The sequence below is a fragment of the Malaclemys terrapin genome, chromosome 11, assembly GCF_027887155.1.
Source record: "Malaclemys terrapin pileata isolate rMalTer1 chromosome 11, rMalTer1.hap1, whole genome shotgun sequence".
In the NCBI taxonomy this organism is placed as follows: domain Eukaryota; kingdom Metazoa; phylum Chordata; order Testudines; family Emydidae; genus Malaclemys; species Malaclemys terrapin.
Window position 1 is genome coordinate 17,747,106 of NC_071515.1, and position 15,493 is coordinate 17,762,598.

General features: G+C 47.9%; 1 protein-coding gene across 1 annotated transcript in view; it reads left to right on the plus strand.

The window, feature by feature from the left end:
• The window catches only part of PLEKHM3 (pleckstrin homology domain containing M3), a 126,705-nt gene that overhangs the window by 93,127 nt on the left and 18,085 nt on the right, over positions 1 to 15,493 (plus strand). The window contains exon 7 of the mRNA XM_054044613.1: positions 7,212 to 7,369. Within this exon, the coding sequence (XP_053900588.1) occupies positions 7,212 to 7,369 (158 nt within the window). The remainder of the gene's footprint in view (positions 1 to 7,211; positions 7,370 to 15,493) is intronic.

Genomic DNA, 15,493 nt, shown 5'->3' on the forward strand with positions numbered 1-15,493 from the left:
AATTTTTGATCGCTCTGCAAGAAGGCTTTAAAGCGAATGGATGCCACCTCCTACCCTAGAGTGCCCGAGGAGGAAGAGCCCTTCCTCACCAGTGCACCTACCGAGAGGCCAGGCACAATCTGGAGTGCAGGGGGTTCTGTTCACATTGCTGACCATCTGGATGGCCCCTGAAGAGTTGCTTCTACGCCCGGGGAGGACCAAGGCCAGGGATCTGCCCCAGGTGCACTTGGATGGCTGCGCTGGGGGGAGCACTGGTTTTACCTGTTGTACTGATGTAGTGAGTGGTGCCCCTCCCCATGCGCCCTTGGGCAGGGTATCTCCTCCTCAGTGAGCTCTGGCTCCACTTAAGAACCGCAGTCAAACCCTTCTCGAGCACTATGGCAACTGGCCTACAAAGCCAGCGCTGGGCTGCTCCCCACCCAATGAAAACCAAACTTGTGGGCTTGTAAGTAATGAGCGTGGCCCCAACAGACTGTCACCTCACAAAACCAAGACCTGTTAGGTTGACATGCAGGCTGGGCCGCACAGAGGCCTAGTGAGTGAATGGTCGATCCTGGCTCCTGTCCTGGGCACCTCAGTAAAGTGTTCAGACTTCTAGCCCGTGATGAGTGCTGACGGAAGGTCTAAGGGGCACTCCTGTTTTCACCACAATCACACAGGCCAATGCATTAGGGCCCCTCAGGTTTGAAATCTAGGCATCTAGCTGCTTATTTAGGCAGTTGACTTCGGTGCGAGCTGCAAGCCTTCAGGCTCCTGATTCAGGGGGCTAACTTTCAACACCCAGCTTGAAACTGTTGGCCAGTCTCCTTAGTTTGTCTTGGAACGCACAAACACTTCTCAGTGGTGGCTGGACTGTATTTCAGATGCTCCCCTACCTGCTCAGAAAATGGGCCATGGCCTTTCCACCTGCAGTCCCCAGGTTTTCTGGTGAGGGGCACTGAGAGGACGCACTGTCCACTAAGATGCAATGAAAGAAAACTTTAGCTACATCATTTCTTAACACTAAAACTGTCTACTGAAATGTTGCTGCTTTGCAGCAGCAGGAGATGAACATGACTCAGACGTATAACCTAGGGACCAGGGTCTTCTGTCTTGGGGAAAACAGGCAGGTTCCCCTGGTGTGAAAGAGACTGGGAAGGACTCTGGCTTCTCTTTCTCTCTGCTTTTAACCCCTCGGGCTTGATCACCCCTCCTTTCTCTAGTTTCAGAGTAACAGCCGTGTTAGTCTGTATCCGCAAAAAGAAGAACAGGAGTACTTGTGGCACCTTAGAGACTAACAAATTTATTAGAGCATAAGCTTTCGTGGACTACAGCCCACTTCTTCGGATGCATATAGCTACCGAAGAAGTGGGCTGTAGTCCACGAAAGCTTATGCTCTAATAAATTTGTTAGTCTCTAAGGTGCCACAAGTACTCCTGTCCTCCTTTCTCTAGGAGACTGAGGAGAAACAAAGCCTGCTATATCCCTGTCTGACTAGGTTCATTTAACACACCTCCTCCTTTTCCCAGCTATATGTGTCCATAAGGCTCGGGATCTGACTTTCATCCTGGGACTCGGTCTCCCTAGTGCTGAAATGTCTAAAAATCGACAACTCAGGCCTCAATATCTCTCTAGAGAGTGCTTGGTTACAGGTCCCAGGCTTCCTTTCCCTCAGCCAGAAGATGTCCATTACAGAGGCATTATGGTGAAACTGTTTTCTGGGACCTGTAATTAAAAATCCACAGATCGCGGGGCCAGATGGAGATCAATATTGCGTTCTCATGAGATACAAACATTAAAATGAACAAATTGCAAAGAAATGTCCTATCCACTGATCAGCAATGGTCTATGAAGTCTGTTATGAAGTGAAATGACCCTGAATTTGCAGACACTAAAAACAGTGATAACGTCAGTTTGATATTGCATTTTGTCCTCATCCTCAAATGCTGTAAAAGGGGCTATTATTCATATTACAGATTGGGGTGCATGTTGCTTTTGAAGACTGGATCTTCACTGCAGTAGCATGTGTACACACCAGAATTATCAATCAAGCCAATACACTGCTATGACAAAAAATATTTCATGGAAAATATACATCAACTTTCCTCACCGTTCTGGCCATCTAGGCTTTCTCAGAGAGACAGTGCAAGTCTTTGTGGGCAGAACTGGTTTGCCATCCAGGTTAATTCCTTGCGCTGTGGTATGATTAGCTACGTATAAATACTTTTTTTGAAAATAGGTGACCTACATTGTACATCTGACTTTAATCCCCAGCTCTGCCATAGTCTTCCTGTGTGATGTCAGTCAAGTCACACACTGACTCTTTGCCTCGATACTCCATCTGTTCAATGGAAATACTTCCTTTCTCCCTCCCTTTGCCCGTCTTGTCTATTAAGACGGGAAGCTCTTTAGGGAAGTTACTGATTTTTACTGTATGTTTGCACAGCTCCTAGCACATTGGGGCCTTGAATTCAATAGAGGACACTGGGTTATATTGGAATACACATTAATCATAGTAATCTGCAATGCATTAGTAAAACCCAAATTTTGCACTTCTCTGGGTGTCCTGTCTAGTCTAAGTCTATCGTGTATAGATTGTAAGCTCTCTGGAGCAGAAAACTGTATTTTGTGTCTTGTGCAGACCTGAGTCTGTTGTCAGTGCTTACTAAATACAAAAAAAAAAATAGAATATAAAATTGAAGTCTTAAGTCACAAGGCCAGCTGTATAAGGATTACCAAAAGGGATATGGGTACTGAGTAAAACCTAGATGAACTGTCTGCATAAAGTGAAAGATGAAATGACTGTAGGATTGGCATTTTGAGCTGAACTTTTTTGTCCCACCACAAATGTAAATTAGGAAGGACAAAACGAGTCTAGTTATCCAGATATTGGATGGAATGTTGACCCAAAAACGGCCATACTGGGTCAGATCAGTGGTCCACCTAACCCAGTACCCTGTCTCTGAGTGTGACCAGTACCAGGTGCTTCAGAGGGAATGAACAGAACAGGGCAATTGATCACGTGATCCATCCCCTGTTGTCCAGTCCCAGCTTCTGTCAGCTGGAGGTTTAGGGACACCCAGAGCATGGGGTTGTGTTCCTGGCCATCTTGGCTAATAGCCATTGATGGACCCATCCTCCAGGAACTTAGCTAATTCTTTTTAGATCCGATTTATTCTTTTGGCCTTCACAACATCCCATAGCAACAAGTTCCACCGGCTGATTGTGCATTGTGTGAAGGAGTACTTCCTTTTGTTTGTTCTAAACCTGCTGTGTATTAATTTCATCGGGTGACCCTTAGTTCTTGTGTTATGAGAAGGAGTAAATAACATTTCCTTATTCACTTTCTCCACACAAGTCATGATTTATAGACCTCTGTCATATCCCCCTTCAGTCGTGTCTTTCCTAAACTGAACAGTCCCACTCTTTTTAATCTCTCCTCTTAAGGAAGCTGTTCCATACCCCTAATCATTTTTGTTGCCCCTCTCTGCACCTTTTCCAATTCTAATGTATTTTTTGGGATGTGTGACCAGACCTGCACACAGTATTCAAAGTGTGCACATACCAGGGCTTTATGATTTTGTCTGGTTTATTATCTATCCCATTCCTGACCCTGTTACTTCACATTACGTTACACTAGCTACATCCATCTAACTTCTAAGTGCTACACCTCTCGCAGAGCTGGAGTTATTAGGTCGGTGTAGTGGGCAACTTACATCAGTGGGAGCAACATTGTAGTGTAGACACTTACAGAGTTAGGGCAACATAAACTGCCTTACTTCAACCTAATGCTGTATTGTAGACCAGCATAACTATCCGAGTGGCGTCTCTCAACCTCCAAAAGTGCATATAGAAGTTAGTGCCATGCTGTATGAAGCAACTGCTGTATCTTGCCTATAGGACCAAGTGCTTGCTACTTCCAGTTCTTTGTGCTGGATCAATCCTTAGATTCCTAACAGTATTGCAAAGGATCCCTCAGATTTCTTTTCCTATTCAAAAGGGTGCTGTTGGGTGAGTGCCCGTGTAGTGGTAAAGTAAGGATTAATGTTAAAGCAAGGCATCGATTTACTAATGTGTAATTTGCAGCATGTGCTGTCAGAGGCTACAATATTATCCGCGCCTTCCTGTTTGAAAATGCCTACAAATTATTGCCTTTGCTGAAGCTGTGTATGTACATTCTATGCGTCGGTGTTGGAAGAGCCTTTCTTTTGGGGGCTTGCTGCCACTCCTGGAGAGTTAACGCTCTTCGAGGTGCAGAAATTGAAGCATTTCCACAGGCTTGGAGAGGGAGCAGGGCGTGAATGAATCACTGAGAAGTGTTCTTTAAATGACAAAGACGAAACTCCAGGCCCTGCTTTCTCCTCACACTTTATTTGCATTCAGACACAGACCTGATTTCTTTTTGTTTTAATATTTAAACAAGAGTCCTTCAAATATACATAATAGCTGCCTCCCCCATTTAGCCAGTCCTCTTAGTCTGTTGGTTCCAATTATGGTTTTCTGGCCAAGGTTTTTTGACTGGTGATTTGGGGCACCTCAGCAGCTCAGTGCCCAACTTAAGAGGCCTGACTTTCAGGCTGTGCTCAGCACCCACCCTGAAAATCAGGTCCCATCAAGGTGACTCGGGTTGGGACCCAAAGAATACCTGAGGCACCCCAAAATCACTAGCCATCTTTGAAACTCTGGCCAAGATGTTTAAGCAACACTGCTGCTGTTTCTCATGCTTCTTGGATGCTGCTAAACTCCTGTCCTCCACCCTCCGCTTGATTTGGACTTCTGACCCTCAGTTACTCTTGAGTTTGAAAGCAAAAGATCTTACTTTCTTTCTAACACTGCAGCATTAACTTGTTGCTCCTCAGGTTGGGATCTGCCTATAAGGTTAGTAGTGTCAGTGCCTTGAACCAAAACTTCATGTTCCGTTACATGCAGTGACCTTTCTGAATTGTTTATGTTCCAGTATAAGGAACCTTCCTATGCCAGGATGCAATAGGAACGTCATTTTCCCCTCGAACGTGAGCAGATGTCCTATCTGTAACGCTAGCAATAACATCGCCGCTTCCTGTTCTCACAGATGGTCTCAACAGTGTGGAGCTTTGGCAAGGAGGGGCAGGGCCGGCTCTAGGATTTTTGCCGCCCAAAGCAAAAACAATTTTGCCCCCCCCCACTTCTTTAATTACCCCACCCCCAGCCTCGCCTCAACTCCGCCCCTTCCCCAAATCCCCAGCTGTGCCTCCTCCCCCCAGGCTCTCAAGTCTGGGAGGGAAGGGGAGCAGCGGCGCGCGAAACGGCCGCTCGGGATCTCCCCCTCCCTCCCAGGTTTGAGAGCCTGGGAGGGAGGGGGAGACCCCGAGCCGCTGCGGCGCGTGAATCAGCTGTTTCACGCGCCGTGGCAGCAGCAGCAGAGGTGAGCTAGGGCGGCCGGGGCACATTTTTAGAGGCGGCATTCTGGCGCCGGCCATGCCACCCCTAAAAATGTGCCGCCCCAAGCACCAGCTTGTTTTGCTGGTGCCTAGAGCCGGCCCTGAGGAGGGGACACTTCCACTCAGTGGCATCCATTACATTTCCTTTCCTATTCGTGTTCTCCCAGCGATGGCGATCGGAAGGGTGATGAGATAGAATGGGCCTTTAGAAGTAACACCGCTAGACGGAGATGAAGAATGCTACTGGGATTTGTATTCTCCAGCTTTGCTTTGAGCTTCACCTTGGCCACGTTGGCTTTGTATCAACCTGAAATTTCCAGTGAAATTCAAGTGGTATGAAATCGTGTGATTTAAAACCAATGAGCAAAATGTGTTGAAAATCCATGTGAGCCAAACCTGGCAAATTAGGCATGCAGTTAAATATGATCCTTCATCTATTTGGGAGCTGGGGACATCTTTAGCATACTCCTTTAAAGAACAGTTATGATGTTCCTATTAACTGTAGGTCAGTGTCAAATCCTACGACACGTTTCCAGCAGTAATCTAGCAGGCTGCCGTTCACACCATGGGAAGAGAGAGGAGGGAAAGTATCATATGAGGGCCCTGTGCTTTGCTCATTACTCCTTACACTAGCAGAATTTCTTAAAGTTCATGAAATTTTGTCTGAAGTAGTATTTTGCCTGAAGCGCCCTTATTGAGACGTTGTCATTGAATCAGAAATTTAGAGTGTTATGGCTTGGGGCTTAATCTACATTACACAGTTTTTTCACACCAAGAAGGGAGTGCAAAGCACTTTTGATTGCCTTTACACTATTGTATAATAGTGGATTGATGTGGGTCTTTTTGATTGGAGAGCTGGTCACTTAAGGAGAAACTGCCGTTTCCTTTGAGTAATTTATTTTAGAATTCATCTCGTTGTAGAAAAGAATCAATATAATGTTGGAATGGTTATAGATGTACCAAAAAATCACCTCTGTTACCATTAGAAACCTCCATTTGATCAATGGAAAAAAATAGATTTGGGTGCAGAGCTGTGGTTTGTGATGAAGAGAAAATTAGGATTTTAAAACATCATTGGCATTTGGGCTAAAAAATGTGAATAAAAAGTAACAGTAAAGGAAAAGAATTGAAGATAATTTTCTGAGCTGTCACAGATCTTTCTGCAATTGTGTTTATATGAAAGAATGAAACTCTCTTCTTAGGCTTGTCTACACGGTGGGGTAATGTGCTCTGTGGGGGGAGGGGGGGCTGGTTTCTAAAGGCACTACATGTTGCACATTAATTGGTCTGTGTGACCGCTGCTGGTGTGCACTAGAAGTTCCCTAGTGCACTTTAATGTAGTACTGTTTCAAACAGCACTATGTTAAAGGGCACTAGGACATGTTTAGTGTCCACCAGCAGAGTCTGTCCAGACCAGTTAGTGCATTTTAGAAATCACACCCCCTAGAGTGCATTCCCCCACTGTAGACAAACCCCTATCTTACCCCATCGTGCCTTGGTATTTGAACATATGTGGTACGTAAAATGATCCACTATTCAGTAATGTTGTTGCCATACATATGTTTAACGGGCGCAATCACATGAATTTTCCACTTTTCACCATTGTCAGTTCTGCGCAGATTTGACCATTAATATTACTTTGACCGTACTTAGGATTTTCATGCAGCTATAACTGGGAGTTATATTCAGATTATTTCAACTGGCTGTGAGTAGTCACTTCCCTGTCTTAATGAAAGTGAGACAAACATGTCACTGTTTCAAGGAATTCTGCTCCCAGATGGGTTTGTTAATGTCGTCGTTTTCTTCTTCCAGGTTATTGAAGGAAAATTGGCTCCTTTCTTGGGGAAGGTAATCAAGTTTGCCACTTCTCATGTGTACAGCTGCAGCCTTTGTAGCCAAAAGGGCTTCATCTGCGAGATTTGTAACAATGGAGAGATCCTTTACCCCTTTGAGGATATTTCAACAAGCAGGTACCAGTATGCTTCCTTTCCTAGGTTTTACCTGCATGTCTTATCCTCTCAATTCCACGTCAAACGACATTCCATTTCAGCAGGAGTGGGCCTCACTAGGGCACAGTTAAGGACGTCTGCCCTGGACTTGTGTTCCAGAGAGGCCATCCCTGAGCCTGCAAGCAGATAGATGGAGAAGGGCCACTTTGTCATTTATCTGGTTCAAAAGAGCCTAAACCCCATTTCACACAGCTCTCAAACACCTGTAGAGCCCACTGCTGACGCTCAAAAGGACAGAGGCGCTCAGGGGCTGCTTTCCTGCAGGAATACTTGAAATCTCCCTGTGGCTATGCATAACTGTGTTTGCACAGGGCCCTACAAATATAAAGGTCAGCTGAGGATGACTTTGTAGGTCTTTCCTGCCTTTGATTTCACTGGACCTATGGTAGAACGTACCCATGCGTTATTAGATAATAATCACCTCTTCTGAGTTACGGCCGCTGCTTACTGTGAGGTAAGGATATAACTGATCCTCTATTGTCCGTGTGTGTATGCAGCATAGATTTATATTCACATGTACACACATGCGCACACACAGACAGAAATCGTCTCACCCACCCACCACTAAAATGTAGCCGCCTCTAGGTGAGAATACAACAGCTGTTTAACAATGCACAGCATGCTATATAACAGTCTGGGAACAGGAAGTGAGGAAGGATAGTGTATCCAGTTGAAATCACATGGAAAATCTATCAAGGCTCAAGACAGTAACCCAAACTGGAATTCGACCAGAACACTGGAGCAATGTTCCTACTTTTTCAAGAAGTTTCTTGGGTTTAGAACAATCACAAGAGGTAAAGACCTTGAATTTCTTCTCCATCAAGACAATGACACCTCCAGCAGTACAGTCTGTCCTTTTCTAATACACCCTCATCTTAATTTATTCTCAGGTTGCGTTAGTAGAGTAGAAAAAAAGTCAGAGGAGCCTATGCTGGGGGTGATCAGGATCAGCTTGTTAAAAATTCCGCATTGAGAATCGGATTCTCGTGAGTTGACAAAGATCTCTGTGTCGGGAGTGGCCCAGGCCAGCCTGTTGGGGGTTTCAGGCTGACATGTCTTTCAAAGAGTATTTGCACATTCTTTCTCTGAATTCACATTCCAAGAAATGTGGAGACAAAGCGCTGGACATAAATTAAACAAGGTGTGCAGTTTTGTTTTATAAATGGTGTGCAAGAAAAATGTATCTGGATGGAGAAGTTGGAAAGGGAAAGACTTAGATGAAACGGCGTGAGAAGACTATTAAGACTGTACTAGGCAATTAACGATATCCACAAAGCCTGATGAGAACAGAAAAATAAGTAGTGAAATAGTCGGGTAGTGAAGCTTAATTGAAGTGTGTGCCCGTACATGATTTGTCTATTGAATTTTTGATTGGCCACCAAAGCCTTGGGGTTTGTAGTGTCCACAGCCTGTGAACTGAAGCCAGAGACTGCGTACCTCACCCTTGTAGAATTTAAAACCTTCCTGAAATATGGAGCATTTCTCAAAAGGCTAGTGAAAGCTGAGTGAAACCGCTCCTCTCTCTATTTATACACGCAGAGGTTAGCAGTTATTTGTGTTCAAGTGGCACAATGCAACAAATGCAAAATAATTATTGAAGTCATGCCAGCCACAGGAAGCTTTCTTCAGTAACAGGTTTCATTACGTCACAAACAATGAAGGGTCTCCAGTATTGCTCTCCCTTTTTAGCTGTTCATTCCTTTTGCTCCTCTCCCTCCTCTTGGTTTGCTAATCCTTGCTTTTATCCCTGTCCCCAGCCTCTCTGCTTCCCTTCCTCACTAGTTTTTTTCCTCTCCTTGCTGATACCCCATTCTGCCTTGGAGCAGAGCAGCAAAGAGAAATTAACCAGGTCGTTTCAATTTAATTTTCCTGCTCTATTCCACCTGCAAGCAGAGGCAAGTGACACTGACAAGTGAGCTTGTATATTTCACTTGGCACTCCACCAGCACATGGGGGGCAGAGGGGAGAACAGAAACTTTTATATGTGCTACTGTGTGACCCACATGACAAGGATTGCTGACCTAGCTACTCATCATGGTGATAGGCATAATATAAGGACATAATACACACAGATCGACAGAAGTAGTTACAATACACAGAATAAAGTACCTGTGAGAAGAGAGAACCAGAACAAGATTCAGAGAACTTGGATGCTCTTACTCATCTAAACCTGAAGACATGACTTGTGCTGTACTTTTTACTGGATTATAAAACAACAGATCTCCTAAATCAGCTATTGGTGCAAATTTAGGGCAGGTCTACACTACAGGGTTAAGTCGACCTAAGTTACACAACCCCAGCTATGTGAATAGCTGGAGGATGACGTGGACTGCACTCTCAGGGTATGTCTACACTACGAAATTAGTTCGAATTTATAGAAGCCGGTTTTATTGAAATCGGTTGTATACAGCCGATTGTGTATGTCCACACAATAAAATGCTCTAGGTGCTCTAGTCGGCAGACCGCGTCTACAGTACGAGGCTAGCGTCGACTTCCGGAGCATTGCACTATGGGTAGCTATCCCACAGCTATCCCACAGTTCCCGCAGTCTCCGCCGCCCCTTGGAATTCTGGGTTGAGATCCCAATGCCCGGATGATGCAAAACAGTGTCGCGGGCGGTTCTGGGTACATGTCGTCAGGCCCCTCCCTCCCCCGTCACAGCAACGGCAGACAATAGATTTGCGCCTTTTTACCTGGGTTACCTGTGCAGACAACATGGAGCCCGCTCAGCACAGCTGAGCTCACCGTCACCATATGTCCTCTTGGTGCCGGCAGACGTGGGACTGCATTGCTACACAGCAGCAGCTGCTAACTGCCTTTTGGCGGTAGACGGAACAGTAGACTGGTAGCCTTCATCGGCGATCTGGGTGCTGGCAGCCGTGGGGCTTGCCTTTTGGCAGTAAATGGTGTATTATGACTGTTAGCCGGCCTATTACAAGTCGGGTCATCGCATGTTAGCAGTCTTCCCTGAGCAGCAGCTCGTGCAATAGGCCTGAAGACCATCGTCATACACCGCCCCGTATTTGCTGCCAAGCACCCAGAAAGATGCCGAGGGCTATCAGTCACGCTGCACCGTCGTCTTAAGATGTAAAAAAATAGATTTTCTCTTTATTCATTTGCTTCCCCCTCCCTCCGTCAAATCAACGGCCTGCTAAACCCAGGGTTTTCAGTTTAATCTTTGGGGGGGACCAGTCTGTGACAGTTGTTTGTGTCTCTCCCTGATGCACAGCCACCGTTCTTTATTTTAATTCCCTGTGCCTGTACGCCATGTCGTCACTCGGCCCCCCTCCCTCCTTCCCCTAGGCCGTCAGATACTACGTTTGCGCCACAGCTCGAGCCGAGAAGCGGTTCGCGCCTTTTCTTTGAATTCTGGGTTGAGATCCCAATGCCCGGATGATGCAAAACAGTGTCGCGGGCGGTTCTGGGTACATGTCGTCAGGCCCCTCCCCCCTCGTCACAGCAACGGCAGACAATAGATTCGCGCCTTTTTACCTGGGTTACCTGTGCAGACAACATACCACGGCAAGCATGGAGCCCGCTCAGCTCAGCTGAGCTCACCGTCACCATATGTCCTCTGGGTGCCGGCAGACGTGGGACTGCATTGCTACACAGCAGCAGCTGCTAACTGCCTTTTGGCGGTAGACTGTGTAGCATGAGTGATAGCCGTGGGGCTGGCAGCCGTAGTGCTGCATTGCACCAGCCCCTTCCAGGCGATGGTATATTATGACTGGTACCCGTCGTCGTCATACTGGTATGGCTGTCAATCATGGCCACCTGGGCAGACATGCTACTGTTTTGATGATGACGGTTACCAGTCATAATATACTATTTTCTGCCAATTGCCCAATATTGTCTGCTAAGCACCCAGAAGAGGCCGAGGGCGATGCTGGGTGCTGGCGGACGTGGGGCTGGCAGACGTGCGGCTGCATTGCTACACAGCAGCAGCCCCTTGCCTTTTGGCAGATGATGGTATATTATGATTGGTACCCATCATCATCGTACTGGTATGGCTGTCACTCATGCTGCAGCGTCGGCTGCCACCTTAAGATGTAAAAAATAGATTTGTTCTGTGTTCATTTGCTTCCCCTTCCTCCGTGAAATCAACGGCCTGCTAAGCCCAGGGTTTCCAGTTTAATCTTTGGGGGGACCATTCTGTGTGACAGTTGTTTGTGTTTCTCCCTGTTCCTGTACCTGTACGCCATGTCGTCACTCGGCCCTCCCTCCCTCCCTCCCTCCCGCCCTCCTTCTCCTGGTCCATCAGATACTACTTTCGCGCCTTTTTTCTGACCAGGCGCCATAGCTAGCACTGGGATCATGGAGCCCGCTCAGATCACCGCGGCAATTATGAGCACTATGAACACAATGCGTGGTGCGCATTGTCCTGGAGTATATGCAGAGCCAGAACATGCCAAGGCGAAACCCGGACCAGGCGAGGAGGCGATTGCAGCACGGCGACGAGAGTGATGAGGAAATTGACATGGCCATAGACCTCTCACAAGGCACAGGCCCCAGCAATGTGGAAATCATGGTGTCACTGGGGCAGGTTGATACCGTGGAACGCCGATTCTGGGCCCGGGAAACAAGCACAGACTGGTGGGACCGCATCGTGCTGCAGGTATGGGACGATTCCCAGTGGCTGCGAAACTTTCGCATGCGTAAGGGCACTTTCATGGAACTTTGTGACTTGCTTTCCCCTGCCCTGAAATGCCAGGATACCAAGATGAGAGCAGCCCTCACAGTTGAGAAGCGAGTGGCGATAGCCCTGTGGAAGCTTGCAACGCCAGACAGCTACCGGTCAGTCGGGAATCAATTTGGAGTGGGCAAATCTACTGTGGGGGCTGCTGTGATCCAATTTGCCAGGGCAATGAAAGACCTGGTGATAGCAAGGGTAGTGACTCTGGGCAACGTGCAGTCAATAGTGGATGGTTTTGCTGAAATGGGATTCCCAAACTGTGGCGGGGCCATAGACGGAACCCATATCCCTATCTTGTCACCGGAGCACCAAGCCACCGACTACGTAAACCGCAAGGGGTACTTTTCAATGCTGCTGCAAGCCCTGGTGGATCACAAGGGACGTTTCACCAACATCAACGTGGGATGGCCGGGAAAGGTACATGATGCTCGCGTCTTCAAGAACTCTGCTCTGTTTTGAAAGCTGGAGGAAGGGACTTTCTTTCCGGACCAGAAAGTGACCATTGGGGATGTTGAAATGCCTATCGTGATCCTTGGGGACCCAGCCTACCCCTTAATGCCATGGCTCATGAAGCCATACACAGGCAGCCTGGACAGTAGTCAGGACCTGTTCAACTACAGGCTGAGCAAGTGCCGAATGGTGGTGGAATGTGCATTTGGACGTTTAAAAGCGCGCTGGCGCAGCTTACTGACTCGCTCAGACCTCAGCGAAAAGAATATCCCCATTGTTATTGCTGCTTGCTGTGCGCTCCACAATATCTGTGAGAGTAAGGGGGAGACCTTTATGGCGGGGTGGGAGGTTGAGGCAACTCGCCTGGCCGCTGATTACGCGCAGCCAGACACCAGGGCGGTTAGAGGAGCACAGCAGGGCGCGGTGCGCATCAGAGAAGCTTTGAAAACGAGTTTTGTGACTGGCCAGGCTACTGTGTGAAACTTCTGTTTGTTTCTCCTTGATGAACCCTCCAACCCCACCCCCCCCCGACCCGGTTCACTCTACTTCCCTGTAAACCAACCACCCCACCCCACCCTCCCCTCCCCTCCCGCTTGCAGAGGCAATAAAGTCATTGTTTTTTCACATTCATGCATTCTTTATTAGTTCCTTACAGAGGTAGGGGGATAATTGCCAAGGTAGCTGGGATGGGTGGGGGAGGAGGGATGGAAAAGGACACACTGCATTTTAAAACTTTAACTCTTATTGAAGCCCAGCCTTCTGATGCTTGGGCGATCATCTGGGGTGGAGTGACTGGGTGGACGGAGGCCCCCCCACCGTGTTCTTGGGCGTCTGGGTGAGGAGGCTATGGAACTTGGGGAGGAGGGCTGTTGGTTACACAGGGGCTGTAGCGGCGGTCTCTGCTCCTGCTGCCTTTCCTGCAACTCAACCATACGCTCGAGCATATCACTTTGATGCTCCAGCAGACGGAGCATTGCCTCTTGCCGTCTGTCTGCAAGCTGACGCCACCTATCGTCTTCAGCCCGCCACCTCTCCTCTCGTTCATGTTGGGCTTTTCTCATCTCCGACATTGACTGCCTCCACGCATTCTGCTGTGCTCTATCAGCCTGGGCGGACATCTGCAGCTCCGTGAACATCTCGTCCCTCGTCTTACGTTTTCTCTTTCTAATGTTCACGAGCCTCTGCGAAGGAGAAACATTTGCAGCTGGTGGAGGAGAAGGGAGAGGTGGTTAAAAAAGACACATTTTAGGGAACAATGGGTACACTCTTTCATTACAAGGTCGCATATTTCGGCTTGCAGGCAGCCATCGTAGGCCACAGTGTTTTGGCTTTTTTAACCTTAACATGCGGGAAAGGTTGCAAACAGCAGCGCATTTCCCATATCAAGGATGAATTGGGTTGTCCATTTAAAATGGGGTTTCAATGTAAAAGGAGGGGGCTGCGGTTTCCCGGTTAACATGCGGCACAAACACAAGTAAACCACCCCCCCACACACACACACACACACGATTCTCTGGGATGATCACTTCACCCCTCCCCCCCACCGCGTGGTTAACAGCGGGGAACATTTCTGGTCAGAATAGCAGGAACGGGCGCCTCTGAATGTCCCCCTTAATAAAATCACCCCATTTCAACCAGGAGAGCTTTCTGGAGATGTCCCTGGAGGATTTCCGCTCCATCCCCATACACGTTAACAGACTTGCTTGCTTTTTTTTTGTAATGTTTACAAATATTTACAAAGTTACACTCACCAGAGGTCTCCTGTGTGCCCTGAGGGTCTTAGGTGAGTTCGGGGGTTACTGGTTCCAGGTCCAGTGTCACAAACATATCCTGGCTGTTGGGGAAACCGGTTTCTCCGCTTCCTTGCTGCTGTGAGCTACCTACAGTACCTCCATCGTCATCTTCCTCGTTCCCCGAACCGTCTTCCCTGTGTGTTTCTCCAGTGAGAGAGTCATAGCACACGGTTGGGGTAGTGGTGGCTGCACCCCCTAGGATCGCATGCAGCTCCGCGTAGTAGCGGCAAGTTTGCGGCTCTGCCCCGGACCTTCCGTTTGCTTCTCTGGCTTTGTGGTAGGCTTGCCGTAGCTCCTTAATTTTCACGCGGCACTGCTGTGTGTCCCTGTTATGGCCTCGGTCCTTCATGGCCTTGGAGATCTTTTCTAATACTTTTCCATTTCTTTTACTGCTACGGAGTTCAGCTATCACTGCTTCATCTCCCCATATGGCGAGCAGATCTCGTACCTCCCGTTCGGTCCATGCTGGAGCTCTTTTGCGATCCTGGGAGGACTCCATGACGGTTACCTGTGCTGATGAGCTCTGCGTGGTCACCTGTGCTCTCCACGCTGGGCAAACAGGAAATGAAATTCAAACCTTCGCGGGTCTTTTCCTGTCTACCTGGTCAGTGCATCTGAGTTGAGAGCGCTGTCCAGAGCGGTCACAATGAAGCACTGTGGGATAGCTCCCGGAGGCCAATAACATCGAATTCAGTCCACACTACCCCAATTCCGACCCGCAAAGGCCGGTTTTATCGCTAATCCCCTCGTCGGAGGTGGTGTAAAGAAACCGGTTTAAAGGGCCCTTTAAGTCGAAAGAAAGGGCCTCGTTGTGTGGACGTGTCCAGGCTTAATTCGGTTTAACGCTGCTAAAGTCGACCTAAACCCGTAGTGTAGACCAGGCCTCAGCAAGTTTGCAGATTACACTAAACTGGGAGGAGTGGTAGATACGCTGGAGGGTAGGGATAGGATACAGAGGGACCTAGACAAATTAGAGGATTGGGCCAAAAGAAACCTGATGAGGTTCAACAAGGACAAGCGCAGAGTCCTGTACTTAGGACAGAAGAATCCCATTCACTGTTACAGACTAGGGACCGAATGGCTAGGAAGCCGTTCTGCAGAAAAGGACTTAGGGGTTACAGTGGACGAGAAGCTGGATATGAGTCAACA